The sequence below is a fragment of the Aspergillus ibericus genome (genome assembly GCF_003184845.1).
Source record: "Aspergillus ibericus CBS 121593 unplaced genomic scaffold BO80scaffold_30, whole genome shotgun sequence".
In the NCBI taxonomy this organism is placed as follows: Eukaryota; Fungi; Ascomycota; class Eurotiomycetes; order Eurotiales; family Aspergillaceae; genus Aspergillus; species Aspergillus ibericus.
In genome coordinates this window covers 99,694-124,363 of record NW_020292128.1, presented here as the reverse complement: position 1 = coordinate 124,363, position 24,670 = coordinate 99,694, and the positions used below count along the sequence as shown (strand labels likewise).

At 53.3% G+C, this 24,670-nt stretch overlaps 9 protein-coding genes across 9 annotated transcripts; 5 read left to right on the top strand and 4 right to left on the bottom strand.

Moving 5' to 3' along the window:
• Nucleotides 1–112: 112 nt before the first annotated feature.
• BO80DRAFT_359964 (Rer1 family protein) lies at nucleotides 113–934 on the bottom strand (the record flags this gene model as incomplete). Its single annotated transcript, XM_025715949.1, has 4 exons — nucleotides 113–192; nucleotides 265–567; nucleotides 638–755; nucleotides 866–934. 4 exons carry the CDS (start codon nucleotides 932–934, stop codon nucleotides 113–115), a joined length of 570 nt encoding a protein of 189 aa, XP_025573479.1.
• A 410-nt stretch (nucleotides 935–1,344) lies between these two features.
• echA (enoyl-CoA hydratase echA) lies at nucleotides 1,345–2,705 on the top strand. Its single transcript, XM_025723915.1, has 4 exons — nucleotides 1,345–1,592; nucleotides 1,659–1,796; nucleotides 1,859–2,404; nucleotides 2,460–2,705. Exons 1-4 carry the CDS (start codon nucleotides 1,442–1,444, stop codon nucleotides 2,507–2,509), a joined length of 885 nt encoding a protein of 294 aa, XP_025573478.1. The 5' UTR covers nucleotides 1,345–1,441; the 3' UTR covers nucleotides 2,510–2,705.
• On the bottom strand, nucleotides 2,632–4,857 carry BO80DRAFT_410801 (putative MFS alpha-glucoside transporter). Its single transcript, XM_025717940.1, has 2 exons — nucleotides 4,223–4,857; nucleotides 2,632–4,109 (listed from the first exon to the last, which is right to left on the bottom strand). The coding sequence occupies exons 1-2, from the start codon at nucleotides 4,544–4,546 to the stop codon at nucleotides 2,721–2,723; spliced, it is 1,713 nt and encodes a 570-aa protein (XP_025573477.1). The 5' UTR covers nucleotides 4,547–4,857; the 3' UTR covers nucleotides 2,632–2,720.
• Nucleotides 4,858–6,743: 1,886 nt separating this feature from the next.
• On the top strand, nucleotides 6,744–7,376 carry BO80DRAFT_466339 (uncharacterized protein; the record flags this gene model as incomplete). Its single annotated transcript, XM_025722778.1, has 2 exons — nucleotides 6,744–6,777; nucleotides 6,945–7,376. The coding sequence occupies 2 exons, from the start codon at nucleotides 6,744–6,746 to the stop codon at nucleotides 7,187–7,189; spliced, it is 279 nt and encodes a 92-aa protein (XP_025573476.1). The 3' UTR covers nucleotides 7,190–7,376.
• Nucleotides 7,377–8,732: 1,356 nt separating this feature from the next.
• Nucleotides 8,733–10,780, top strand: fgaCat (catalase easC). Its single transcript, XM_025717939.1, has 3 exons — nucleotides 8,733–8,981; nucleotides 9,061–9,113; nucleotides 9,178–10,780. Exons 1-3 carry the CDS (start codon nucleotides 8,960–8,962, stop codon nucleotides 10,600–10,602), a joined length of 1,500 nt encoding a protein of 499 aa, XP_025573475.1. The 5' UTR covers nucleotides 8,733–8,959; the 3' UTR covers nucleotides 10,603–10,780.
• A 1,160-nt stretch (nucleotides 10,781–11,940) lies between these two features.
• Nucleotides 11,941–13,797, bottom strand: atg15 (triglyceride lipase ATG15). Its single transcript, XM_025713675.1, has 2 exons — nucleotides 13,519–13,797; nucleotides 11,941–13,466 (listed from the first exon to the last, which is right to left on the bottom strand). The coding sequence occupies exons 1-2, from the start codon at nucleotides 13,714–13,716 to the stop codon at nucleotides 11,955–11,957; spliced, it is 1,710 nt and encodes a 569-aa protein (XP_025573474.1). The 5' UTR covers nucleotides 13,717–13,797; the 3' UTR covers nucleotides 11,941–11,954.
• Nucleotides 13,798–13,932: 135 nt separating this feature from the next.
• Nucleotides 13,933–16,835, top strand: BO80DRAFT_385786 (VPS9 domain-containing protein). The gene is made up of 2 exons (XM_025716996.1): nucleotides 13,933–14,587; nucleotides 14,651–16,835. Exons 1-2 carry the CDS (start codon nucleotides 14,247–14,249, stop codon nucleotides 16,521–16,523), a joined length of 2,214 nt encoding a protein of 737 aa, XP_025573473.1. The 5' UTR covers nucleotides 13,933–14,246; the 3' UTR covers nucleotides 16,524–16,835.
• A 268-nt stretch (nucleotides 16,836–17,103) lies between these two features.
• Nucleotides 17,104–20,651, bottom strand: BO80DRAFT_410790 (uncharacterized protein; the record flags this gene model as incomplete). The annotated part of the gene is given in 4 exon segments (XM_025717938.1): nucleotides 17,104–18,647; nucleotides 19,071–19,090; nucleotides 19,110–20,113; nucleotides 20,153–20,651. 4 exon segments carry the CDS (start codon nucleotides 20,435–20,437, stop codon nucleotides 17,104–17,106), a joined length of 2,853 nt encoding a protein of 950 aa, XP_025573472.1. The 5' UTR covers nucleotides 20,438–20,651.
• A 1,189-nt stretch (nucleotides 20,652–21,840) lies between these two features.
• BO80DRAFT_359900 (RING finger protein) lies at nucleotides 21,841–24,476 on the top strand (the record flags this gene model as incomplete). The annotated part of the gene is made up of 3 exons (XM_025715947.1): nucleotides 21,841–23,988; nucleotides 24,038–24,313; nucleotides 24,369–24,476. The coding sequence occupies 3 exons, from the start codon at nucleotides 21,841–21,843 to the stop codon at nucleotides 24,474–24,476; spliced, it is 2,532 nt and encodes an 843-aa protein (XP_025573471.1).
• Between the last annotated feature and the right edge of the window lie 194 nt (nucleotides 24,477–24,670).

Below are 24,670 nucleotides of genomic sequence, written 5' to 3'. Positions count from 1 at the left end.
GCCAGCGCACAAAGCCATGCATGACATGACGATCATCACACCACATCATCGTTTCATCTCATCGAATCGCATCTCATCTTATCTCAGCGGAAATAGATGGAATGGTCTTCCTTTATGACCGGCCGTACCGCGTCTTGCCGAACGAGAACGGCACGTAACGGTACTTAATCATGTGCTGGATCTGGCGGCGCACTATTTTTGAAACAAGATTAGCCAACTTTCCTTCATCCAGGACCTGAAACTACGGGTATAAGGTAGACATACTCGTCAACACAAACAGAATCACCCAGTAAACCACCAGCACGGGCCAGAACACTGGGATATCAAAGACCGAGAACCACGAGCAGATGAAACCGATGAGGATGGCGCGGGTAGCCGAGAACCAGAACTTGAATTCGGGGAGACGGCGGATGAAGGGCCGGAACTCGTCGTCTTGTTTCGTGGGCAGGCTGGGCGCGGCGGCGTCGCCGTCTTCCAGACCCTCGTCTTGGGTGAGAGAGGGATCGAACTTGGGTTGCAGGAAGAGGAGGAACAGGTTGAGGAGGTAGATGCCGAGGGTGTAAGCCACTGTTGTTGGGATTGCATTAGTGAGTGGGTTGAATGTTGGGGAGGGTGCGGAGGAAATGGAGTGTCGTACCGATGTACCAGCCCTGGGCGACGACGATCCTCAAGAAGAAGACAAGGAGGAGAACGACGGTGCTGGTCCAGCGGTAGGCCGTGAACGGAGTGGAAGCGTCGAGGTAGGTTTGGAATTGCTGAGGGAGATTAGCGTGGTTGCGTGGATTCGTTGGGGCGCCATGTGCAGCTGTGCTGGCGATGCGAATTTGAGATGATCGCAAATAGAGGAAATAGGCAATAAACGTACTCTCGCCAGCTTCGAAGTCTGCGCCGTGACGGCAGTGAAAGGCGTCTGCTCAGGCTCAGGAACGTCCATGGTGAAAGCGGATTGTTATCTATTGCCCAGCAGGCAGCGGAGGAGAGGAGAGGAGATTGGGGGAGATGGAACGAAGCCGACAAAAAGACCTCAGCAGGCTCAGCGCATAGGGCAGCGGACTAGAGACAGCAGTGAGCACGGACAAAAGTCAGACTGAATGCGACGAAGCAAGACTGCAGCTCAGCGATGATGGGAAGGACACCAGCTGCTCGCGGGAAAACTGGCCACTGCCGGTCAGCGCCCGCTAGGCTCCTTTGGGTGCTCCAGCCACTGTCATGGCGACTGCGCCTCAGGGGCCGCTTTTCCGCTGACTCAGCTCTCACGTGCGTGCAGGCACCCCCGGCTATCGCCGGACTTTCCTCGGCAGCTTTGCGGGGAGCTTCCCATCATCCCCATCATCCAAGTCCAACTATCTCTCCGACTCCCCAGCCCTTCCTCACTTCCTCCCCCAATTGACTGCCCACTCCCCCCATTACTCCAAGCATAATAATAATAATATATATCATCATGTTCGCCCGCCAGTGCTCCCGTCTGGTCTCCTCTCGCACCGCCATCCCCCTAACCTCGTACCTTGCCCGCGGACGTCCGTTCTCCGCAACCGCAACCTCGGCATACGAGCACATCCTCACCTCGACTCCCAAGCCAGGCGTAGGACTAAGTACTCAACCCTGCCATCCCCCTTGGAACCCTATCAAAAGCTAAGCAAGTAATCTGTAAAATCCAGTCACTCTCAACCGTCCCAAGGCCTTAAACGCGCTCTCCAGCCCCCTCTTCGAAGAGCTCAACGATGCCCTAACCACCTACGACACCGACAAAGACATCGGCGCAATCATCATCACCGGCAGCGAGAAAGCCTTCGCAGGTACCTTACCGTTCTTCCTCAGCCACCACCAACCACACAGCACTAATAAATGAACACTCCAGCCGGCGCCGACATCAAAGAAATGGCCCCTCTCACCTTCTCAACCGCCTACAGCAACAACTTCATCGCGCCCTGGTCCCACCTCGCCAACACGATCCGCAAGCCCGTCATCGCCGCTGTCTCAGGCTACGCTCTGGGCGGTGGCTGCGAACTCGCCCTCATGTGCGACATCATCTACTGCACTGCGACCGCCACTTTTGGACAGCCTGAGATCAAGCTGGGAGTTATCCCCGGGGCGGGCGGGTCACAGCGTCTGACCAAGGCCGTGGGGAAGAGTAAGGCGATGGAGCTGATTCTGACAGGGCAGAACTTTAGCGGAAAGGAGGCGGGCGAGTGGGGGGTTGCAGCGGGGGTGGTGGAGGGAGGGAAGGACGAGGTGCTGGAAAAGGCGGTTCAGACGGCCGAGAAAATTGCGAGTTATTCGAGGGTTGCGGTGGTCGCGGGCAAGGAGGTCGTGAATAAGAGCTATGAGATTGGGTTGAAGGAGGGCGTCGAGTTTGAGAGGAGGCTGTTCCATGGGCTGTTTGGGAGCAAGGATCAGAAGATTGGTAAGCCTGGTTTCTTCTCATTTCCCTATTCTGACTTTTGCTGATGGGTGTGCAGGGATGACGGCGTTTGCAGAGAAGAAAAAGCCCGAGTGGTCGAATGAGTAGATGCCCTTGGAGGGCTGGGAGGGTGTAATGCTGGATGGACCTGGAAGTGATGGTTCGTTTGTCAGCATCAAAAGGATTGTGCAGCGCCTACCTATCAGCAGTGTCCCTAGAATGAAAACGGATCGATCATTAATCGTCTCATATTCATGATTAGTGGTGTCTATGTACATTAAGATATTAAATTATTACAAGAAAGCGTAGCACATTTTGGTCATTGCGGCGCGGGCTCTTTCTTGACCGCCGCCACATCCGCCGTCGCCGTCTTCTCCGTCTGGTAGTGATCGACTGCCCCATGCTCCATGGTCTCGTCGAACACATCCACCTGGGTTTGGGCGAACTTGCGCGCGCTGACCCCCCGCTCAAACAGGAGATCGAGCTCCGCAAAGGATCGCCCGCTCGGCTCCGGTACCCGGAAGAACGTGTACACAATGCAGAGGAAGCAGATTCCGCCCCAGAAGAACCCGGCGTAGTTGCTCCAGTTCCAGGCCCCCGGATTCAGCATGTACGGGGTCAGGACGCCGCAGATGATCGCGACGATGTTGTACAGGTTGCGACCGAGGACGACCGTCTTGATTTGGAGGCGGCGGGTGGAAATCTCGGCGACCAGGGAATAGGCCACCGTTCCCACGGTCAGCTGGTAGAAGAGCGCCCAGATGATCATCATGCTGCCTGTGGCGAGGGCAGCCTGTGTTTTGTGCTCCTTCGGCACCAGTCCAAGGAATCCCATGATGAGCAGCATGACGCACAGCCCGCAGAGACCGTACAGGTAGAGCGTTCTCCGGCCCAGGCCCAAGGACATAAGGAACCAGGCCCCGAACACGCCGACCATGTTGATGCCGTACTGGCCCATGGCGAAGGCATAGGAGTCGTCCGTGCTCAGGCCCGCCTGCTCCAGGAAGTAGGTCGAATAGTTGGAGAAGGAATTGCCGCTCAGGTTTTGGATGGCCCAGACCATGCAGACGATCTCGGTCCGGCGCAAATCGCTGCCTTTGAAGCAGTCCAGGTAGCTGGCGCCCTTGGTAATCTTCTTCTCCAGCGCCGTCGTATGCACCATCATCGAGATGGTCTCATCTGCGTCGAAGTCCGTCTCCCGGTTCACACTGGTCAGTCGCAGGAGAGCTTTCTTGGCTTGCTGAGTCTTGCCCTTTCGCACCAACCACCATGGGGACTCCGGGGCGAGGGAGATGCCGATAAACAGGGGCAAAGGCCATATCCACTGCAGTCCGTAGGGGATTCGATAAGCCCATTGGTCGTCCCGATTGATCATGCCCTTGATCACGCCGATGCCGATCAATTGCCCCAACCCCCAACAGAAATTGACGTAGGTCGTGAGGTACCCACGCAGGGCAACCGGGCACACCTCAGAGGCATAGGTGATGGTCAATGTTTGAAACACACCCCAGGGAATCCCGGCCAATATTTCCGCAGCCAGCAGGGTCTGAACGTTAGGGGCGGTGAAGAAGATGGCGGTCCATGCGGTGATCAAAACGAGACAGGTCATGATGGTATAGCGATATCCGAAGCGTTCCGAGGCCCACCCATTGATGAAAAGGCCAATAATTTCTCCGACGTAGGCTCCGTTACTCAAACCCGATTGCCACTGGACAGAAGACGTGTGTCAGCCACCATGTCACGCGATCACTCAATTACGTGCCGGAGAGAGTGTAACTGGAAGGATTATCAGGGATTGGATGGGAAGGGGGTTGGCATTACCCGTGCTGGCACCTGATATGCTCCATCCGCCGTCAACTCGCCATATTTCCGGTTGAATTGGGGAAACGCGTAGAAGTTGTTAACCAGACTGATATCGTAGCCTTCCATGACGATGCAGGTAGAGATAAGGATACTCCATGCCACGGCTTTGGGATAGAGCTTGACGCCTTGCAGCAAGGTCATCTTCTGCTCCTTATCCGTGGCGGCTTTGGCATTCTGGATGATCTTGGCCGACGAGGAGGTGGACGAGTCCTGGCGCTCCATGGTGGGCGAGGGCGGCTGCTCGACCGGGGCAATGGCATCCGGAGCCTTGGAGGAAGCCATGCTGGCGAGCAATTGCAGGGCCCGGGGGAGGTGAGGGAGGGTTGAAAAGGAGGTGGAGGGGAAAGGAGAGAGGGAGGAAGGGACAGGCAGTCCAGGGCAGTGGGCAGGAGGAAAATCAGGGACGTTCCGCACCGGATAGCATTGGCAGTGGGACGGCAATCGTTAGATTTTTATGGCCGCGGCGGGGCCGGCGGTGGTGAGCGCTCGCTGAGGTTTAGGTGCCATGCCCGCCCCCACCGCGTGCAGGAACCGGTTTGGCGTCTTCGACTCTTGACCGTTGACGCCTCCTTAGTCGGTGGCTCGGATTCCCGGGTGTGGATGATTCTCCTGAATTGACTCAATTGAGGTGAAAGACACGGATGGGCAGGATTCTCCAGCAGAATAAACTCCGACTAGGTCAGCCAGGCGCAATTACGCCCGGGACCGACACGAGGGGTTTGCGGGGAAAGGGACAGTCCGGGCCTGGAGGATGGCTGGTGCCCAGCTGATCGCGGCTCCCTGATTGGTGTCGCATTCCCGATGGCAGGGGAGCTTGAGACACAGTCAGAGATCGGAGAGAAAAGAAATTTCCGGTAGGTTAAACTCTACGGTATACTGAGTTTTGGTGGGTTGTGGACTCATGGTTTAGCCACATACATGGTGGGCTGTTGCTGCTTTCTCATGGCGATTATGCACGATCTGATGCATCGTCTGCAAGAGCCTCGTGGCTGACATGCAAGCCAACATTCTCCGATAAGATTAATCCTGGAGGATCGGCCTGCCGCCCCTTTCTGGCAGCCCTGGCTGCTCTCTATCCCATTCCCGGCCAAGCCTGGTGGGTGCACGAAGCTTGACCCGGCCGGCCATCGTCGGTTGCGCGTATATGCCTGCACCTGGGCGACGAAAGGATTTCCCTCGATTCAGACCACCCTGAACACCCAATAGCCAACCGATTTCACACCGTTGAGCACATGGCGTATATGCAGATCGCCAGCCAGGTTGCTGCAGCGTCATAACCTAGTTTTATGTTCGTCTTCCGGCTAAAAAGGGGCTGACTGGTCGGAGCACAGTGGCCTATATACGCGGCTCCATTTCCAGTGGATGACTTGCTTCTCGTATCTTGTGGACATCCCAAAATCTTACACGATGTCAAACCAACGCGTATACGTTTAAGGTAGTGAAGGATGGTGTTGCTTAGTTGATTTTGTTTATTGGCCATGTTCTAAGCGGTAGCCGACCGGCTATCTATGTCTGGGAGACGCAGTACCTGATTGGATGTACCCAGTGTAGTGCGTATATGCTCGATTCATCTCTCACATATAATTCTCACGGCACTCCCCATCAGCTGGGCGATACAATGCACATTTCCTCTTCGCTGAAACGATGATTCGGCCGTTTAGTTCATCTTCCCATCCCCCATGTCTTGTTACTCACGCTGCCGAGTGGCCAACTCAAGACATGTAAAGCATAAGCCCGAAGTGCTTGCAGAAGTTCTAAAGTGACCAGCCCCTGTACTAGTCTGCCTACTGCTCTTAGTCCGTCAGAGTATTATATCGGGATTCAAGTTTATATGTAGGCCCTAGTAAGCAAAACTTTCAGTTCATCAGTATATCACACATGGTAGATGGATACCTCTACTGTTCAGGTTAGTCACCCATCTCCTTCTCTATGGAGGCCTACCACATGGCACTCATGCTACAGACAGAAATACCCCATGACGTATGATGCGCTCCCTTGATCTTCAACCCGCGGTCCTCGCCTTTGCAATATCTTCACGGGTTGGTTAATATTTGACCCGCGTATTTTCTACGTATTCGGACGCTCAAGGGGCCAATAGGCACATTAGCCAGCATCGCAAAATAGGGGACAGCAAGCCACTGCCATAACACCCAGAACCCTATTTCATCATCATGCTGAAGGGTATCATCCGGTGCCGTTCTCAGATCCTCGTTAACCCGAATCCATTGGCTGCCGGTTGTGCAGCCGACTTGGTTTCGGAGCGCGATGATATCATAGCGGGATGGAAGCGCCCCGTGGCGACGACCTTGAACGCTGTACCTTGTATATAAAAAGAACAACTTATCTCAATGTTGACTGTTATTCAAGTTCATATCGCAACGTTGACCTGATCGAGTGTCACATAGTCTCGCTTGCAGACAGCAGCCCCATCCCTTCAAACACACCGTTGAAGATACCTTAACTGCACCATTTCGAAACTATGTCTTCTGGAAACGATAACAACAACAACAACCGTAAGTGTCGACAGACCCTTGCACCTACCTTTGATGATTCTGCGCGTCCCCTTCGTCTATACTCTGGCTTATCTAGTTGAGCGCGTCCTAAGTCCTCGCACCTCTGGGTACCAACTCCCGATAAACCACGCTGCCATTTCCCAGTCATTGCTAATGTAAGTATACAGCCAACCTCATTGGAGGTCTCGGCGATACCCTAGGAAAGACCGTGGGCGGTCTTGGAGACACCGTCGGCAACACTGTGGGCGGACTAGGTCAGACTGTTGGAGGAGTCACCCAGGGTCTGGGAAAGACCGTTGGCGGGGCCACCGAGGGCTTGGGAAACACAACGAGAGGCGTCGGACAGTCGACAGGAGATCTTCTGAGCAGCATCAACGGAGACAGGTCGGGCGGAAACTCTCAGCAAAAGTAAGGGTGATGGCAAGTTCCACTTGGGTTATGACTTGATGGAATATGGTTTTGTAATGCAAATGCTTGTGGATGTTATTCTTTGCTCGTTCCATCGGGTATGACACGACGTTTATTGATCATTCGGCTGTATCTATTCGAACAGTGTCTTCATGTCAGATTGGCAATGTGAAAATTCTTGAAGTATCAAGCAAGAAACCGGTCTTAGCGGCGATCGGAACCGAGCGGAAGACGTTCCGAACCTCTGCCGCTCGGATTCCCATTCCACTAGGAGAGTCTCGCTCCGCTTCGGAGGCCGGAGATTTCCGCGGGGAACCCTCCGGCGTGAGAGTGCTTCGTAATCCCTGGGAATCATGGGGTGGTGGATTGAGATCGGTTGTTCATTGCGGTAACTGATCCACGCTTACGCTTGCTGCACCCGACGCCTGAGACTTGCGTCTGGTAGGTAGCTGTGTGTGGAGTATGGACATTGTACCGTCATATATGGACAACACATCGGGCGGAAGTCCTCCGTATGCAATCAGATAACATTGCCCTCTGGTGAGCGTGGAGATCGCTGTATCGCGATAGCTAGTTTCACCTGTCCGCCGTGGTCACATACCTATCTTGAACGATTAGATCTCATTAAGCATCTGTATTAGGTAACGGAGAACAAACAATCCTTCAGTGGTGGTATCAGAGTGCCATCGAGACTCGATCCAGAAAGTCATTGAGCATCGCCTTCCTATTGCGGAATTCAGCCACACGGTATGCGCGACACCGAATCACCGCCGTTAGCCATTTCCCGAAACAGGCAACACTTCCGCCAAGGCTGTATTAGTATTGACGAGATGACGATCGCGGAACTGGCAGGTCCAGACGACTTGTCGCCTGCAGGGCCGGCTGTCTGGCCTGGTCCACTGACTAAGATCGATTGTCAGAGGTACGATAGCGGATGGACTCACCTGGGAACTTTAGCGTGGATTGTCGCAAACAGTCGGGTGCTTTCCATGTCCACCTCGGGCCGTTTCAGTGCTCGCCTCCGTGGTGACCCGTTAGGTATAATCCGTAAATCATGCCAGCTAACGAGTCATTCGGTGACCTCCTCCACGTCGTTATGAGCCATACCGGATCTCCTCACTGGATGGGGTTTTGACATTGGATGGGCACTGATTGGCGGGCATCTCTGCTCGAGCTGGATGCAATGTGCGGGGTAACTAGCGTATCGGATAGCTCCTTTGCTGTATTTTGTTTGTTGCGTTTCTGTAACTTAAAAATCTCGCTCTAATGGGTCATTTTTGCTGTAGACTGCTGTAGTAGAAGCGATCTGGTCTCTTGGATGCAGTCCTAAAGTATCAAAGATATGGCTTCAAGTGATCTTGGCTGGCACCTGGAAGAGGTACCTCGTTTAGAGCCGCGGGAATGATGGAGGCAGGCGGTTCCGTGGAACCCCTGCGTTGACTTTCCCGTGGGTCTCGATTGGCTGGGGCTGGACGGGGTTCCTCATTCGCGTCCCTCGGCGACGAGCCACCGGCCTTCAAATCTTTATAATCCCTTCTTCCCTGGCATCGTCGCCTACATTGCTGCGGTTATTTCTCATCCCTACCATTCTAGCTCCGGCGCCCCTTCTTCCCCGCACAGCGTCCAAGGACTCCATCGTTCCATCGACGGACTGACATCCCCCGTCCTTACTTAAACCCCGCATTTACCTTCTACTCCGTAGCTTGTCTCCATCTTCGCTCCACTTCTCTTCCTACCAACCTTTTCGGATTCAACCACTTCACATACCGTCACCATGGGCAAGGACGATCAACCTAGTAAGTCTTACCGGTTTGGCTTGTGCTTCTCCACACGTTTATAGTAGAAATAGAAACTAACATCCGTCCCTACCTACAGAGACCTACCGCTACAATGAGACCCCCATCTACACTACCTCCAATGGCTGTCCAGTACGTTTGAAAGGCGTTTGTTAGGTTCCGGAAGGGTAGACGAAGACTGATTGATACACCCCAGGTTATGGACCCCCAGGCCGCTCAGCGCGTTGGCAAAAACGGGCCCCTTCTGCTCCAGGATTTCCACCTGATCGATTTGCTTGCACACTTTGACAGAGAGAGAATTCCGGAGCGTGTCGTCCATGCCAAGGGTGCTGGCGCCTTTGGTGAGTTCGAGGTCACCGACGACATCAGCGACATCACCGTCATCGACATGCTCAAGGGCATTGGCAAGAAGACCAAGCTGTTCACTCGTTTCTCCACTGTCGGTGGTGAGAAGGGCTCCGCGGATAGTGCCCGTGATCCCCGTGGCTTCGCCATCAAGTTCTACACCGAGGAGGGCAACTGGGACTGGGTCTTCAACAACACCCCGGTCTTCTTCCTTCGTGACCCTGCCAAGTTCCCCATCTTCATTCACACCCAGAAGCGCAACCCCCAGACCAACCTCAAGGATGCTACCATGTTCTGGGACTACCTTTCCACTCACCAGGAGGCTGTCCATCAGATCATGCACCTTTTCAGTGACCGTGGTACTCCTTACTCCTACCGCCACATGAACGGCTACTCAGGCCACACCTACAAGTGGATCAAGCCCGATGGCACCTTCAACTACGTTCAGATCCATCTCAAGACCGACCAGGGCAACAAGACCTTTAACAACGAGGAGGCCACTCGCCTGGCGGCTGAGAACCCCGACTGGCACACCCAGGACCTGTTTAACGCAATTGCGCGGGGCGAAAATCCCTCCTGGACCTGCTATGTCCAGGTTCTGAGCCCCGAGCAGGCCGAGAAGTTCCGCTGGAACATCTTTGACCTGACCAAGGTCTGGCCTCAGAGTGAGGTGCCTCTTCGCCGCTTCGGCAAACTCACCCTAAACAAGAATCCTGAGAACTACTTTGCGGAGGTTGAGCAGGCTGCGTTCTCCCCCTCACACATGGTCCCTGGTGTGGAGCCTTCGGCCGACCCCGTGCTGCAGTCCCGCCTCTTCTCCTACCCCGATACCCACCGCCACCGTCTGAGCGGTAACTACGAGCAAATCCCCGTCAACTGCCCGCTGCGCTCCTTCAACCCCACGCACCGTGATGGCTACATGAACGTGCACGGCAACTACGGTGCCAACCCCAACTATCCCTCCACGTTCCGCCCTATCCGCTACCAGCCCGTTAAGGCCAGCCAGGAACACGAGAAGTGGTCCGGCTCTGTTGTTGTCGAGCAACTGCCTGTTACCGATGACGATTATGTCCAGGCCAATGGTCTCTGGCAGGTTCTGGGCCGTCAGCCCGGCCAGCAGAACAATTTCGTTCACAATGTCTCTTCCCATTTGAGTGCTGCCCACGAGCGTGTGCGCAAGGCTACCTACGGCATGTTCCGTCGTGTCAATGCCGACCTTGGCGCTCGTATTGAGAAGGCCACGGAGGCCAAGGCCAACAACACCGCTCGTCTGTAAATCAGCCATTACCCAAGTGCTTCCTTAGCTTTGTGCCTTGATTGGCGGGCATGACCAGCATAAATGATGATTAAAAAGATATGATACCTATCTCGAATTGACTGCATTTTGCATGCTTGCCTTGGATATATTGAACGTACCCTAGATGATCAGCAATACAAAGATGGCTACTCCGTACACTGATTTTCTTTGCCATGACTTGTAACTCACCGTTGGTATTCCTCACAGATATGTAACCGAGCAGAGGCCCGGTCCCCAATTGTCTAGTAGTATGACCAACTCTATGACAACACCCAACTATCGAAACATTGAACACATCAAGTTTACTCTGCCGTATCTACCATCTTGGCACATATCCCCTGACCGATCTACTAGACTTATCTAATGGTGTCGACACCCCAATTACGTGATCATGGACTATATCCACAGATAACACAGAATACATGATTCACACTCCAACAATGGCAGGTTGTTCTGGAGTTCTTTTGCGAATAGGCAGGATCCTAGCTACTTACTATCTCTGAGCCTGGTATACGAGGGGCTTAAGCCTACTGGTACCATTAAGAAAGAGGGCAATGTGATGTGAACTTTGTCTCTAGGCTTTCGGAGTTGAAATGTGCGAGTGTTGCATTGAGGTATCAACAATAGTAGAGATCTGATGGCGTGGGCCTGGGATGTATTGTAAGGATGGGTAAGAGAGAGGATGTGTATTATCGGTATTAGATTGGTGGATTGTTATAGCTTTTGGTGTGTTTTGCCGCGGTATTTTTGGTCTGCGAGGGAGGAGGATATAGAAAAAGGTTTAGAGCACAAGGAAGTATGTAGGAATCGTGTTTCATGCTTTTTTGGAGTGTAGGGTATATGGAGATTCCTTTAGTGGGATAACGGATTGGATTGATATGAATCGAATTAATAATGGTGGTTTCTGGCCATGCATTGAAGTTGCTTCTTGAGCTAGTAAGTAAGTAGGTGCGAGGGATTTCAGACACTTGTACTTCTTTGCACCTCGTCTCTAAGCACGTGCTGTAGTTTGTTCCGTGCACCCTTGACCATTGATGGCTTTGAAAAGAAGCCCATGTCTTTCTTTCTTGCTCTCTCTGAGACCGTCTTGTCCCCTCTTGTACCAAAACCCAATCCAAACAGTTTGTGTTATATATTGATTTCAAAAATGCTCCATCCAATGTATGCTGATTTCCCAAACGATTGTATCCAAGACAGAAAGAACACAATAACAACTGTAAAGCAAGAACACCAGTCGCACAAGTACGCCCGCTCAGATATGACCGACTGCCCGTATAGTCGTATGTTGGTAAATGTAAGATAGTATAACAGCTCAAAACTCTAGATGTCAACTAGAAGTCAACTACCGGCGGGGGAGTTGGAGCAGCGGTGGTAGTGGGGTCACGACAGCCAAACCACCCGGGATGTTTGCAGGAGCTAGTGGTCTTGGGTGGTTCTGTTGTAGTGATTGTTGGCCGCACAAATGTGATATCAGACGTAGTTGTTGGGTCTTTGCAACCGAACCACCCTGGGGTCTTGCATGTCGATGTGGACGTCGTTGATATAGACGTTGAGGTGGAGGTTGGCTCCGTAGTTGTGGTCTTGTCTAGACAACCCCACCATCCCGGAGTCTTGCAGGTTGATGTTCTGCTGGTGCTGCTGGTGGAGGTGGACGTAGAAGTGGCCGAGGTAGTAGTAGTAATCTCAGAGCCATTACTGCGGAAAAACTTCCACAGCTCGCAATCGTAACATTCCTCTTCAGGTGCACAGGGAGGCACATCGTCGTAGCTAGCAAGGACGTTTGCGATGACATAGTTGATACGGTGTTTATCAAGTCCAACACGCCAACCCTTATCCTCGACGGTGTCATAAACGCACATTTGGCCGGTATGGCATGCAGATTCCATTGCATACCCGCCCCATGTACAAACGGAACTGACTCCGTTGCACGTCCCCATGTATACAGGATCCGCAGTGTGCCCGAAATGGTAGGATCCGGTATACTTACGCGACTCTGGACTTGGAAGGCCCAAACGAGATGCGGGCAGTGCCTCCGGAACAGCCTCGAAAGTAACGGCTGGCACTCCAAAGGTCAGACCCAGTAAGCTGGCCACAGCCCCCCCTAGAGAGTGGCCAGCCAGCCAAATATTTGCGTCTGGATACAACGCGGTGATGTTGGTATATAGATCGATCGAAGCGCGATAATATCGGTTCTCTTCTTGCACGGCCTCGATAATGCAGGTCAGGTTCGCATTGTATAGGGTGGTTTGGCAGTCACACACTTGCCGCCAGAGATACGAGCCTCCCTGACCACAACAGCAACTGAATAAGAGATTGTCGTTGATTTTATCATTGGTAGTGGTGCCTTCGCCATCAAACAGGGCCGGAGATGTCCCTTTGAGGGAAATAACGACTGTAGTATTCGTCTGGTCGGCGTATACATGACCTCGGAGCCCGTCGTCTTGCCACCCAAAGCTTCCTGAATGGTTGAATCGATCACGGATATCCTGCCAATCACCCGTACCCGGCTCTTCGATATAGTCATTTGCAGTCATTTTTGCTAACGCGAGAACTGTCTCCTTCTCTGTGACATTCGGCCCGGCGAGTGTATCTAGGACCCAGTCGGATGGGGACAGCGCAGCTACCGATCCCGACCTTGCAGCCATTAGATGTTGCTCAATTATTGAAAGACGCCGATCTGCAAGTCGTTCGATCATAAGTGGGCGGGACGAGGCAACCAGCGGTGTATCGAACTTAACGCCATCGTCTGAAGCGGCCCGAAGGCGAGTTTCGGGTGTGATATCTAGCCTCCGGTGGAGCTCAGGGTCCTGGTAAGTTCCTCGGTGAAAGATGTGGCGAAGTGTCTGTCGTAACGGTCAGTAGGATCGCGGTTGAGTAGACATGGGGCCTACTTACGAACTCATGAGTGCCGGAGAGCGAGGGATGATCGGCCAGCGGGATCTGGGGAGGAAGAAAGGGCGACGATTGTCGGGATCCGAAGTATACAGGCTCAGGCTGATAAGCGGAGACGAGGCCTGGAAGCAGTGTCACCGACCATAGCAGGTGGGAAAGCCTTGTGTCGCGCCAGGAGCGCTTCTTAGCCCGGCTCTCCATAGTGATAGTGTGATGAAAGCAGATGCAGGGATGATGCTGAGAGCAAAAGGCGATGGAGGAGAGAGTCTTGTCACCACCCCCAGCAGGGCAATGATCACTTATCGGCCAGGCGGTGAATGACGCATCAAGTGATTAGTAGGCCTCCCGCACGTGATCGGCGTGTGACACTGGTTTCTCCGAGGCTTACTCCGCCCGCTGCGCATCATTGCATTCCGAGTTAGTGCCAATTGTTGACTACCTCTCGATCCGGTCCTCCGATAGTGGACTCTTGCCGCTTTGCGAAGCCTGGCCTGCGAGGTGTCGTTCACCATGCTTGGCTCGAACAACTAATTCCACCAGACCTTGTTCTTGCCCGCTCACCCTGACCCTGTCCATTTGGTTGGGGGTTTCCGGACCGAAGTTCCAGGTGTCATTTATGCAGTATACGCATTGGGCCCATACATACTTGATCTGCATGCGTCGGTCACCTGGACTTCAAACGCCAACTTACTGTCGGACTGATTCATACCTACTTCTTCATCAATACAATCATGTCCACCAATGCTCCGGATAATGGCGCTGGGAAGCCGCGCCTACACACGGCCCGCTCGTTCCCAAGAATGGACTCGCCCGATACGAGCCCTTTCGTTCGCTCCAGAGCCAAGACCGTTCAGTCTGTGGCAATACCTGAACTGGTAGATGCCGAGGCCCTTCCGTTATCCTTGTCGACATCTGATGAGGAACGGGTTGAAAGCCCCGACCTGTTCGAGAAACCAGGCTCTTCCGACTTGGGCGACGATGGGCAGCAGGCTGAAGAGATCTCGGTGCTTTCACGGGGCAGTCAGGGTCACACGGAGGAGCTACCGATTGAGCTCGCAAGTATGACAGACAGGTACAGTCCTACCCCTCCTCTCCTAAATGCTCGTTAACGGGCTGCTAACATTATCGCGGGTAGATTTGTCCACTCGCTTACTGCCAAGGTACACTCCTCTCCCCCCACGATCGAAAGAGTTTCGAGTCGCTTCCAAGAATTCTACGTTCGAGCGGAATCCCACATAGCCACTCATATCTCTGCTCTGGCGTCTCGAATAAACCGCGATCCTTCTCCATTCCGTGCCACGCAGGGAAAGTCTAGTAACAAAGGCTCAGATGGCCGTCAAATGTTGACAGCGTCGGAGGTCACGGAGAAGAGGATTGCACGTAAGCATCTTGCTTCCAAACGTGTTGCTTTAGAAGAAGCCGTGGAACGGAGAGCTTGTGAGACTATCTACGACAAAATATGGAGGCATAATAGCACTCTGGATGAAATCCGAGACGAGAAGCTGCGCTCCAAGACAGCGGCGCTCTCCCTAGTTGGCATTAACTTAAAGGATCTCGGTGTTGATCTCGACATCAGTGCAATCGATGAAGAGAAGCAGAAAGCAGCAGATGAATGTCTTTCTGCTGCACGAGAATGCCTGGCGAAAATGAACGATGACAAGTATCCTCTAGGCAAACTCCAACAGCTTGCCGCCGCACACAAGGCAATAGTTGACGCCTTGACTAAATTGCTGCCGTCTTCTTCCTCTGCTGATGAAATCCTGCCTACTCTGATCTATTCGCTCGTCACCTGTCCTCCTGAGGGGATCAACATCATTAGCAATCTCTTCTTCATCCAGCGGTTTAGGTCGTCTAGTAAAATAGACGGTGAAACCGCATATTGCTTGACTAACCTTGAAGCGGCTATTAGCTTTCTCGAAAATGTAGACCTCTCTGAACTCCGCGGGGAGGAAGCCTTTGAGGGCCAGACTAAGGCAGCCAATGATAATTCGACTTCGGCTGGGAGGAATGATTCTCTCCAGTCCCCTAACGCCTCCAAGGAAGCAGCAGTATCGTCGGTTACACCAGTGACAGCCTCGCCTGAACTATCGAAACCAGTTGGGCAAGACGCCTCTGGCAGTCTGCCCCGACCTCAGTCGTCAGCAAGCACTCAACAACGGCGGCTGAACAATCTTTTCCAGCCGCCTGCAAAGGTACTCGGGGCTGCTAATGATGCTGTCCGTAACACCGCAGACCAGGGACTCAAGAACATTGGGGCGTCCCTGGACACCAGTTTTAATTTCCTGTTTGGCCGCCTTAAAGAGCTGCAGTCCAACCAGTTCCCTGCCAAAGACGGAAACGATCCGGTCTTACCGAAGACGTTGGCAGACGCTCGACGTCTGGTTACGAACCCCATATCTACTGGGAACAATCTGAGCCAAGACGAGAACTCGGCCAGAGAGGCTCGTCCCGCCGATCGGCCTCCATTGAGGCGCATCGGATCCAAAGCAGAGGATACTTTTCTAGGGCTGGTTAGTGGCCAGAGAACTCCACGTGATCGGAGTGTGGACAGCGTTAGGACCCAAGGCAGCTCCAGGAAAACCACGATTTCTCAGGGCCCGCAGAAAGAAGAGTCCCAGGTTTCCCCGGCAAGCACGGCATCGCTGGCTACTACGCCACTGGAATCGATGCGGAATTTCGGGAACACTCTCAACCCGCTCAATCACATTCCCGGCATGATCAGGAACTTTGGACGTGCCGCTCCAGGCACTCCTGACACCCCTGGGCCCATGCCGTCTCCGAACACTCCTACCGAGAGAATCAGAGCCTCGATCCTCTCGCGCGAGGCATCGTCTTCGAATGTGCCCACTGCCCCGCCCCGGGTTGAGCGGGTCGAGCGGGTTGACCCGCCTATTCACCGTTTCCTCCAAATGCAAAACGCCAGCGAGCTCACAATCGGAGACGTATCTGTTTTGCTAGAGGACTACAAGCGCATTGCTGCAGCACTGTCCAAACAAAGCTCTGCCTGAGTTGAAGCTTCGCTTTTCTTTCTTCAAGGCACATGATTCCCACATGGTTGTTCATACTACCCCCTCCTGTTTGCCGTATTTCCGTGGCGATTTACCGCTCGTTCTTCATTTTACCATTGAATTTGTAGATCACTGCTGGTGTTCAGTGTTTAGTGTTCAGGTTCATGTCTTGCATTTTCAGCCATTGGGTCGAAAGGCATCGCTAGCAGTGCTAGTACTTAATCAAATGCAGTTTTTTTCAAACAATGAATTCGGCGGGGGTATAGTGACAATTGCTAACAGAGGGATTTGAGAAGAACACAAAGTAACAGGAGTCAATATAACGACTTATTGGCAAATACAAACAACACTGGCATCATTTGGTCATCCTCACGTAAGCTCTATTTCGTAACTCTGAAAACTCGAACAAGAACGAACAGATACAGACAGGCACAATTTCAACACAATATATGAGAAATTATATCTGAGAAAGAAGTAACAATTATGGGATTCGTAAACAGAGAGGGTGATGCAGATCATGTATACATAATCTTAGAAAAATATGCATGACGTTCAAAGCCATTCTCTTATAATAAGAGGTTCAAGGAGTACGGCCACGGAGAACCTCCGTACCTCCGCTTCGCATCTCTTCGAATTTCCGCGACAGATCAGCGGATTGTTCCTCAACGACTTCATTTCTGCGGCGGATCTCGGCCTCGAACATCGTGGCGGTTTTCCGCCGAGCGTGGCGCAGATCTTTCATTTTGGAGAGGGCGTCGCTGAATTGGTCGATTAAGAGGTCACCATAGTCTTCCCAAGTGTCGATTGAGAGGGTAGAGAAGAAGTCCCGGAGGCCTTGGTCGGTTGAGTTGAGAAGAAAAGACATTTTGTCTTCTGGCGTGGCTTTGGGTCCTGGGGTGGAGTTGGAGACAGTAGTGGTCTTGGTTTCGGCGGGTGCTGCGGCTGGTGTCTGATCGAAGGGTTCTGATTGGAGGTCATTGAATGATTTCTGGCGTAGTACGTCTGTGGGATAGTCTGATTCGATGGCTCGTCTTTTCTTGGATTGGGGTTTGGGGGAGGGGATGATGCGTTGGACGGAGCCGCGTCGCGCGAATGGGTCGTTGATTGGGTCATCATCGTCGTCCAGATCGTCGATGTTGGTCATGTCGAAGGCGCTTAGTGGTGGTAGACTGTCGCGTCGTCCATGTCCGTTCCCGAATAAGTGGCTATCGTCTTCGCTCTCGCGATGGTTGGTGGTGCTGGTGATCCCGGTCTCCTTGCCGGGTTGTGGGCGAGGCCCAGAGGCTCGCCGCGTAGGGGTTAGGTCCAACTGCTCGAGGAGAGACGGCTTGGGTGGGCTGAAGCGCGTCCGTGGAGTTGCGGTCATGCTGCGTTGGAGTGTGACTTTTCTGTTGGGTAGAACTTGACTAGTCATTAGGACATCGGATGTTGATTGATTGGGAGGAGGACCTTTCGATGGCTCTGGGTATGCGATGGGTTCAGGATTCTGATAGGATCTTCTGCTAGCAGTCCAGAAGTTCTGCAGGCGCTTGCTTAGAGGCTCCTCGGTCGATGATCTGTATCTGCTGGCATAGTTTCCGTCCTCGGTCGTATCAGATCGTTCATCATCTCCAGCCATAGAGGTCAGTTGGCTTGCGTCATCGGCGTCTTCTGAATCAAATCCGGCCGATTTCATAGCTTTGTCCCCGAGATTCTCGTACCACTTGCCATCGTATGCACGGCGTGGCAGTCGAGACGGGTGCAGCGGCCTCTCCTCCACCGGCGCTGCTTGATACTGGGGAATCGTGGCGGGTCGTAATTGGTATTGGACTGGGACATCCTCTGCTCCGATGACACTTGTCGCCGCAATGGTGGAATCCTCGATGCCTTCCACGTCGGTGTCGAACATGTCTCTATGCACGGCATTTTCCGCGGGCGCCTGAGGCATCTGCTCGGGAAAAGACGCTGCTCCATAATGCTCCAAAGGGATTGATTTGTTGACTGGCAGGGGCACCGGCGCCACCAGATTTATCGGAGGGACTTCAACCCTTGCTTGTGCAGCTAGAGCTTGCCGGGACTGGGTTGAGACATCATTTGTGCGTGGTCGAGGGTGGCCAGCCTCTTTTGCATGCACATAATCGCCCACTCCCATGGTTACCCGAGTCGGAGCGGGGTGAGGAGACGAAAAGGAAGATTTCAACAAACAACAGCAGGGGGTAGAACTGTGGTGTATGCTGGACCGATTCTGATTGACATGTGAATTACATTTGTTATCTAGGACGGGTGGTTCCAGTCATGGTTCTGAGTTCCCCGAATTGCTGGCGCCGAGAGGATGTCGAATTTGGCAACGCGTTGAATCTTCAGGCACGCGAGGCATCCACGAGGTCACGTGGGAGGATGGGCATCAATCGCTGCCAGTTCCCCTGTTTTCTCAATATTGAGGTCAAAATCAGGGGTAAATTGACAAGTCATGCGGTATTTACGGACGAATAATTCAGCGCCAAAAAGGATCCCAAGAGTGACTGGTACAATGACTATTGGAGTAGATTTATTCATGTAACCTCAAACAAGATATGTATATCCCCTCGCTCAAATCAATCTATATACCCAAATGAAGCATCATCATCAATATGCAAGTCTCCCAAAGTAGAGGTAACCCCCTTGCCACGCTGTTTGGCTTTCGCAAAATAATCCTGAGATTTCTGCACCTCGGACTCTTTCCTCTCGATCGCAAGCCGGCGTTCCCGCCGTTCCTGGAGTGAATCTTGAAGATCGTCTGCGGATTCCGAGCTGCCGTCATCAAAATCGGAATCACTCATATATCCATCCTCCTGCTTATAAGGTAATGAAGAGACAAAAAGATCAGCTATCCAGAGTGACACCATTCCTCGAATCTCCAGCAACTCCGGAGAATCAGAATATGGAGGGGACCCGAGAATCTCATCCATCCTGGCAGCGATCTTTTGTGCTTGGTCCAGCTCGCTCTTCCTAACACCGGCAATCATCGCATTTGTTTTCTGCCTGGAGCTAGCGCGACCTTGCAGCTCGGCCGCAGTATCTTCATCCTCCGAGTTGTCGTCAGGAATAGCACCATGAGTATCCCAGATCCTTTGCCGAGAAACATTGCTTTCCTCTTGCGTGACGTATATCCAGAGTCCAAACATGGCAGGGTAGAAATGTAAAGAACTAATGGCATCGGGAGCAGCTTTTCGATACGGGTGCTGAATAATGAGCCTTTCATAGTACTGTTTGGCATTTTCAAATCCTTCCATCGTGAAAAGTAATGTAGAAGACGGTGCTGCAGACTGTCCTGCATCACGCTCCTGCATATTGTCAGATGTCATGTCCGAGATTTGACGGCCACGTCGGAGCAAAATTTCCGCCCCGATTCCCCATCTTCCTTCAGCGCGAACGTCAACTGGAGTACCCCCAACCTCTTCGCGGAGAATCAACCCCCACGCTCTTCCTGCTCGGATGAAGTCTTTCTGAAGGAGACAACGGTGGAGAATGGAAGACAGCACGGCCAGATGCTGTAGACGAAGGTTTCCCTGATGAGCCGCAGACTGGGGAGGATAGATTGGAGATGATAGGGAGGTCAATTCTTTCAGAACCTGATTCCGTGTCTGGTAGCGAGTTGGTGGATCCTTCACCGGGGCATGCGGGAAATTTCCCCCTGGTAATTCTTGGTCGAAGGAAAGGCCAGCAATGCGATATTGATGAGCTTCATCCGGGGACAAAGTGAGTGACGGACCTGGAAGAGCTGCCTCCGATGCAGCATCGGTTGTGTCTCCGTCGACATCGTTATCGTCGTCACCCCAGTCACCAAGATCCTTCTTGCGTTTCCTAGGTTCATACTGAGCCACGCGCACACTAGAGGGTTGTTGCCATGGCGTGAGTGGCAAAGAGAAGACCGATGCTGCAGGAACAGAGGCCATAGAGGCCCGGATGATCAAAGAGCCGACGGCCTATTCCGGGAAGAGGAGGGTTGTTGTTCGAGGAGGTCCCATGGGGATTGACAACGGGAATCACCACATGGGGGATATTCAGTGTTTGTTTTAGATTTCCCCGGCCGTGCTTCAGAACCGACTCCGGACCAGTAATAACACTCAGAGTCTCAGACAAGAGGTGTAAAGTCGGAGATAGACAAGGCCCGCGGGACATGTCCAAAAATCCAGCAGATCCAGGCAGAAACCTGAGGCCGTCCGTCAGGATCCGCCAGCCAATCAGCGGTGCCATAAATGAGGCCGGCCTTGAACACGTTGGGCGCTAGACTGGATCCAGCTCAGACGAAACCACCGAAACCGCCGGGCGGCTAAGCCGTTCCAGGGTCTTTAGAATCACGGGCAAGATCGTCTTGGAATCTGGACCAACCAGACGAAATTACGCAGGACTCCTTCACTCCACAGGGAACGACTAGGCTACTGTAGGTCAAGTAAGCAACCCAAGCCAAGCCGAACCAAAACCGCCCGACCAGCGGCCAAACCAACACCAACTGTTATCATCCATCTCATCTTCACTCCCCCATCGTCGTCATCATCGTCATCGTCGCCTGGTCCCGTTGTACGCTATCATCGCTCCGAGCCCCCGGGCTCTTTATACGTCCCTTCTTGTTACTCCCTTTCATCCTCTTCCATTGGAGGAGAGTGGCTGGCGACTGTCTCGACCACCACCGTCTCAGTCCCCGGTTAGTCGTGGGGTCGGTTCCCCCCGAAAGTCGTACGGCGTTAATCCCACCACACGTCCTCTCCTTCGTGGCTCCCTTTTAAAGGATCGGCACCTGCCGGCTGGCTTTCAGATAGATTCCCAAGGCGCATAGCGGTTTCTTTACTAGGATAATCCGCTCTTCTCGACCCTCCGTCTCGCAGTATCTCCCATTGCCCAGCCTTCTCGGCCGCAGCAGCCTTGACCCCGAACGGCCTACCACACGGTGCGATCAGGCACGTTTACCCCAACGCGCGCCCGCAGTAACCTCCCTGATCCCCGAACGGAACCCGAGTACATTTCCGCCAAGGACTGGATTGATGTTGTTTTGCTAAAGCTGTCCAATGGTACGTCCGTCCTGATTCTGCCAGAAACGGTTGCAGGGTCCTCAGGAGTCGGACCTCTTTTGGTGGCGTTGCCGAGTGTGCCGCCTGGAAGATTTGTCTTATCGACTACCGCTTCATCTGTTCCTGGCCGCAACTTCCCTGCCCTCACTTCTGCCCATCGATCTGTGCCTGAAGTGAGTCGCTGCTGTGTACCATCTTACTAATGTTAGTTGTACCTTTAGTCATCAATATTTCGATGGCAATAGGCGGTTTATAGACTCCCTTCGCCACGTCCTTGCGTTGTTGTTACTATGGGACAGTCTTCCTCTACGCAACGAAATCGTCGCCACAGTACCCCGCCAGAACACTTCTTATCATTTCACGCGAATCGTGCTCGCATCAATAGGGATGAAGCAATGAATCACGGCTACAACTCGGAGCAGACTGGGGATCATCCACCCCAGTCGGGAACAGAACTAGGCAATGACCGTACACAGACGACTCCGATAGGGTCCGCTCAATTAAATCCCACCGCCGAAATATGGCATCCTAGTGTTCCCGTCGATGAGGAACGGCAAATGAGAACTATACAGGAGGAACACGACCCCCAGTATGAGCCAGGTCAGCGGGAATACCGATCAGCCATCTTTGCCCGAATGGCTGCAAGGAGGCAGTCCACGATGTCGCGGTTGGGGTCCAGGATCCTTCCGAACTCGGTCATTCGTGGCCTGCTGAGCAGTGAAGAAGAAACGCCTGCGGAAGGTCACGCTCACCGTCATGGGATTGTGTCTAGGTCGATCCCGAGATCTGAAGCTACGCATAGTAGCGCTCGCTTCAGCCCATTCAGCTCTCTGAGCTCGAGGAATGTATCCAGACGACGCTCGCTACGTGGGCCTTACTTCATTCCCCGCAATGACCCCTCGTTCGCGTCGGATCCCGCTCACTCCGGCACGTTTCTTGAGCCTGCGGTTGAAACCGCTCCTGAACCTACGCGAAGCTCTTGGCGCCGTAGTGCTAGGCTGCATCGTGTCCGGAATTCTTTGTCAGGACCAATCGGCCACATGTTCGGCCAATCCCTTTCGAATATGTCGGAACCAGGACCAACCCCACGGCCGCCTCTAGACCCGGTGCCTACTGAGGACCCTGAAGGCTTCATTCCTTACCCGAGATCAATGGATAGCCAGATGGACTTCGACGAGCCCCATGAACTTGATTCTGTGGAGCCTGCTGTGGGCAGTACACGCCCTACCTCACCTATGTCTTCGCAGTCTGCGCAAGGCCCGCCTGGTTTACGGCAGTTTCCGGGGTTGTTGCGAGCAAGGCCATCCCGGGCAATGCGTCGGGAGGAACAAACCCCTTTGTCGCGTGTCCTTCAGCTGGCCGCCACTGCCATCGCTGCCCAGCTTTCTGGCACAACTGGCCCAGCCATGCCCAACATTCAGGCCCTGGGTAACGATGGCCTCGACGGTTCGTTGGAGAATTTTATACAAAGTTTACAACATGCTACTTCCTCCCAGACAACACCGAATGATACAGGGAATGTGGCAGGCGATAATAGGCCCCCGACCCCGGTCAACTTCCTCAGAGTCTTCCGATTTGCTAACTCGGATGCTACTCGCCCCGCTGCTCCGCTGAATCGCTCCCCGGCAGATTCTGAGAATGATGGGAACGGCGGTGGTATGGATGTGGACAATCCTACCGATGGGCCAGAGGGGCGTACTGTTACTCTGGTTGTGGTGGGGGTAAGATCAGTCCCATCAGGAAATGGGCCCAGCGCAGATCAGCCTAGTAACCCGGGAACTGGCTTGGACGCCCTGCTTCGCCTACCGTTCCTGACGCCGGGAAACCTTGTACGCAACCCCGACAGCCGTCCTCGATTCCCACCACGTCCCGAGAGCCGGCCAATGCTCCCACCCATTCGGATCCATGGTGAAGCCCCTAGCGGACCCAACGCGAGTGGTTACACTTCCACGCAACAAGGAGTCCCTACACCATTACCGAGATTGTCTGAGATGGGCACCCGGGTTCCACTAAACTCACTCTCTACAGCTCCTTCTCTGCTTTCGGAAAGCCCTCCAGGTCCTCATCCTCCTCCGTCAACGCCAGCCGAACCGGGATTGTCAACCGTATCATCTAGTGCATCCACTCCCAGCCGAAGGCCATCAACTGCATCGGCGATGTCACCAAGTACCTTGCCCCAGCTTGACCCCGGCCGGCCAATGCAGCCTACGGTCGATCCCGTCGAAGACGGTATTCCGCTGAACACGCGCCAGCGACGCCGGAGTGACTCGGAATATGCGCGCCATCGTGATCTTGGGTCCGGTGCCGTTAGACGCAACGGTGTTGTGGAACCCGACAGTGCTGCACCTTCTACAGGCCGAAGCTGGCTAATTTACGTTGTCGGAACTAACCTCTCTGAGAACCACCCTGCTTTTGCAACGCCAAGCTTGTTCACTGACGTAAGAATACCTAGTGAGTTGGTATGGTCTGTAGCTAACGCGGCTATAGAACCCAACGTACGAAGATATGATCTTGCTCTCTTCTCTTCTTGGCCCTGTCAAGCCACCCGTTGCCACCCAGGAGGATCTTTCTACAGCCGGCGGGATATTCCGTCTCGTAGAGTATGCCGGCTCGCTGGTTGCCGAAGGGTTGGAAGGCGCTGGCACCATCCAACTTCCCGAAGGCGAGCGTTGCTTGATTTGTCTCAGTGACTATGAGGTGGCAGAGGAGCTTCGGCAATTGACTAAATGCAAGCATCTCTTCCACCGAGATTGCATAGACCAGGTTCGCTTATCTCTTTAACAATAAGAAATTTCGGATCCAACTGACTTCTCCCTAGTGGCTGACCACGGGTCGCAATTCATGCCCTCTTTGTCGGGGGCAAGGTGTAGCTGAGACGTCAAATACCCGACCTACTCCAGATGCGCCTAACGCTGCAGCCGCGTGAGCGTGTTAATGTGTGCTACGCTAGTTATTCTCCGCCGATACATCATCTTTTTTTAACTAACCTTGAATTGCTTGAAGCTTAGCATGGAGCGTCTATCTCATACCCTAACGAATGTCTTTTACTAGCTGATTTGGCCCTTTACGGATGGCAGGCACGGCGATTACTTTTGTCTATCTTATGCAGGCGGTTCCTTC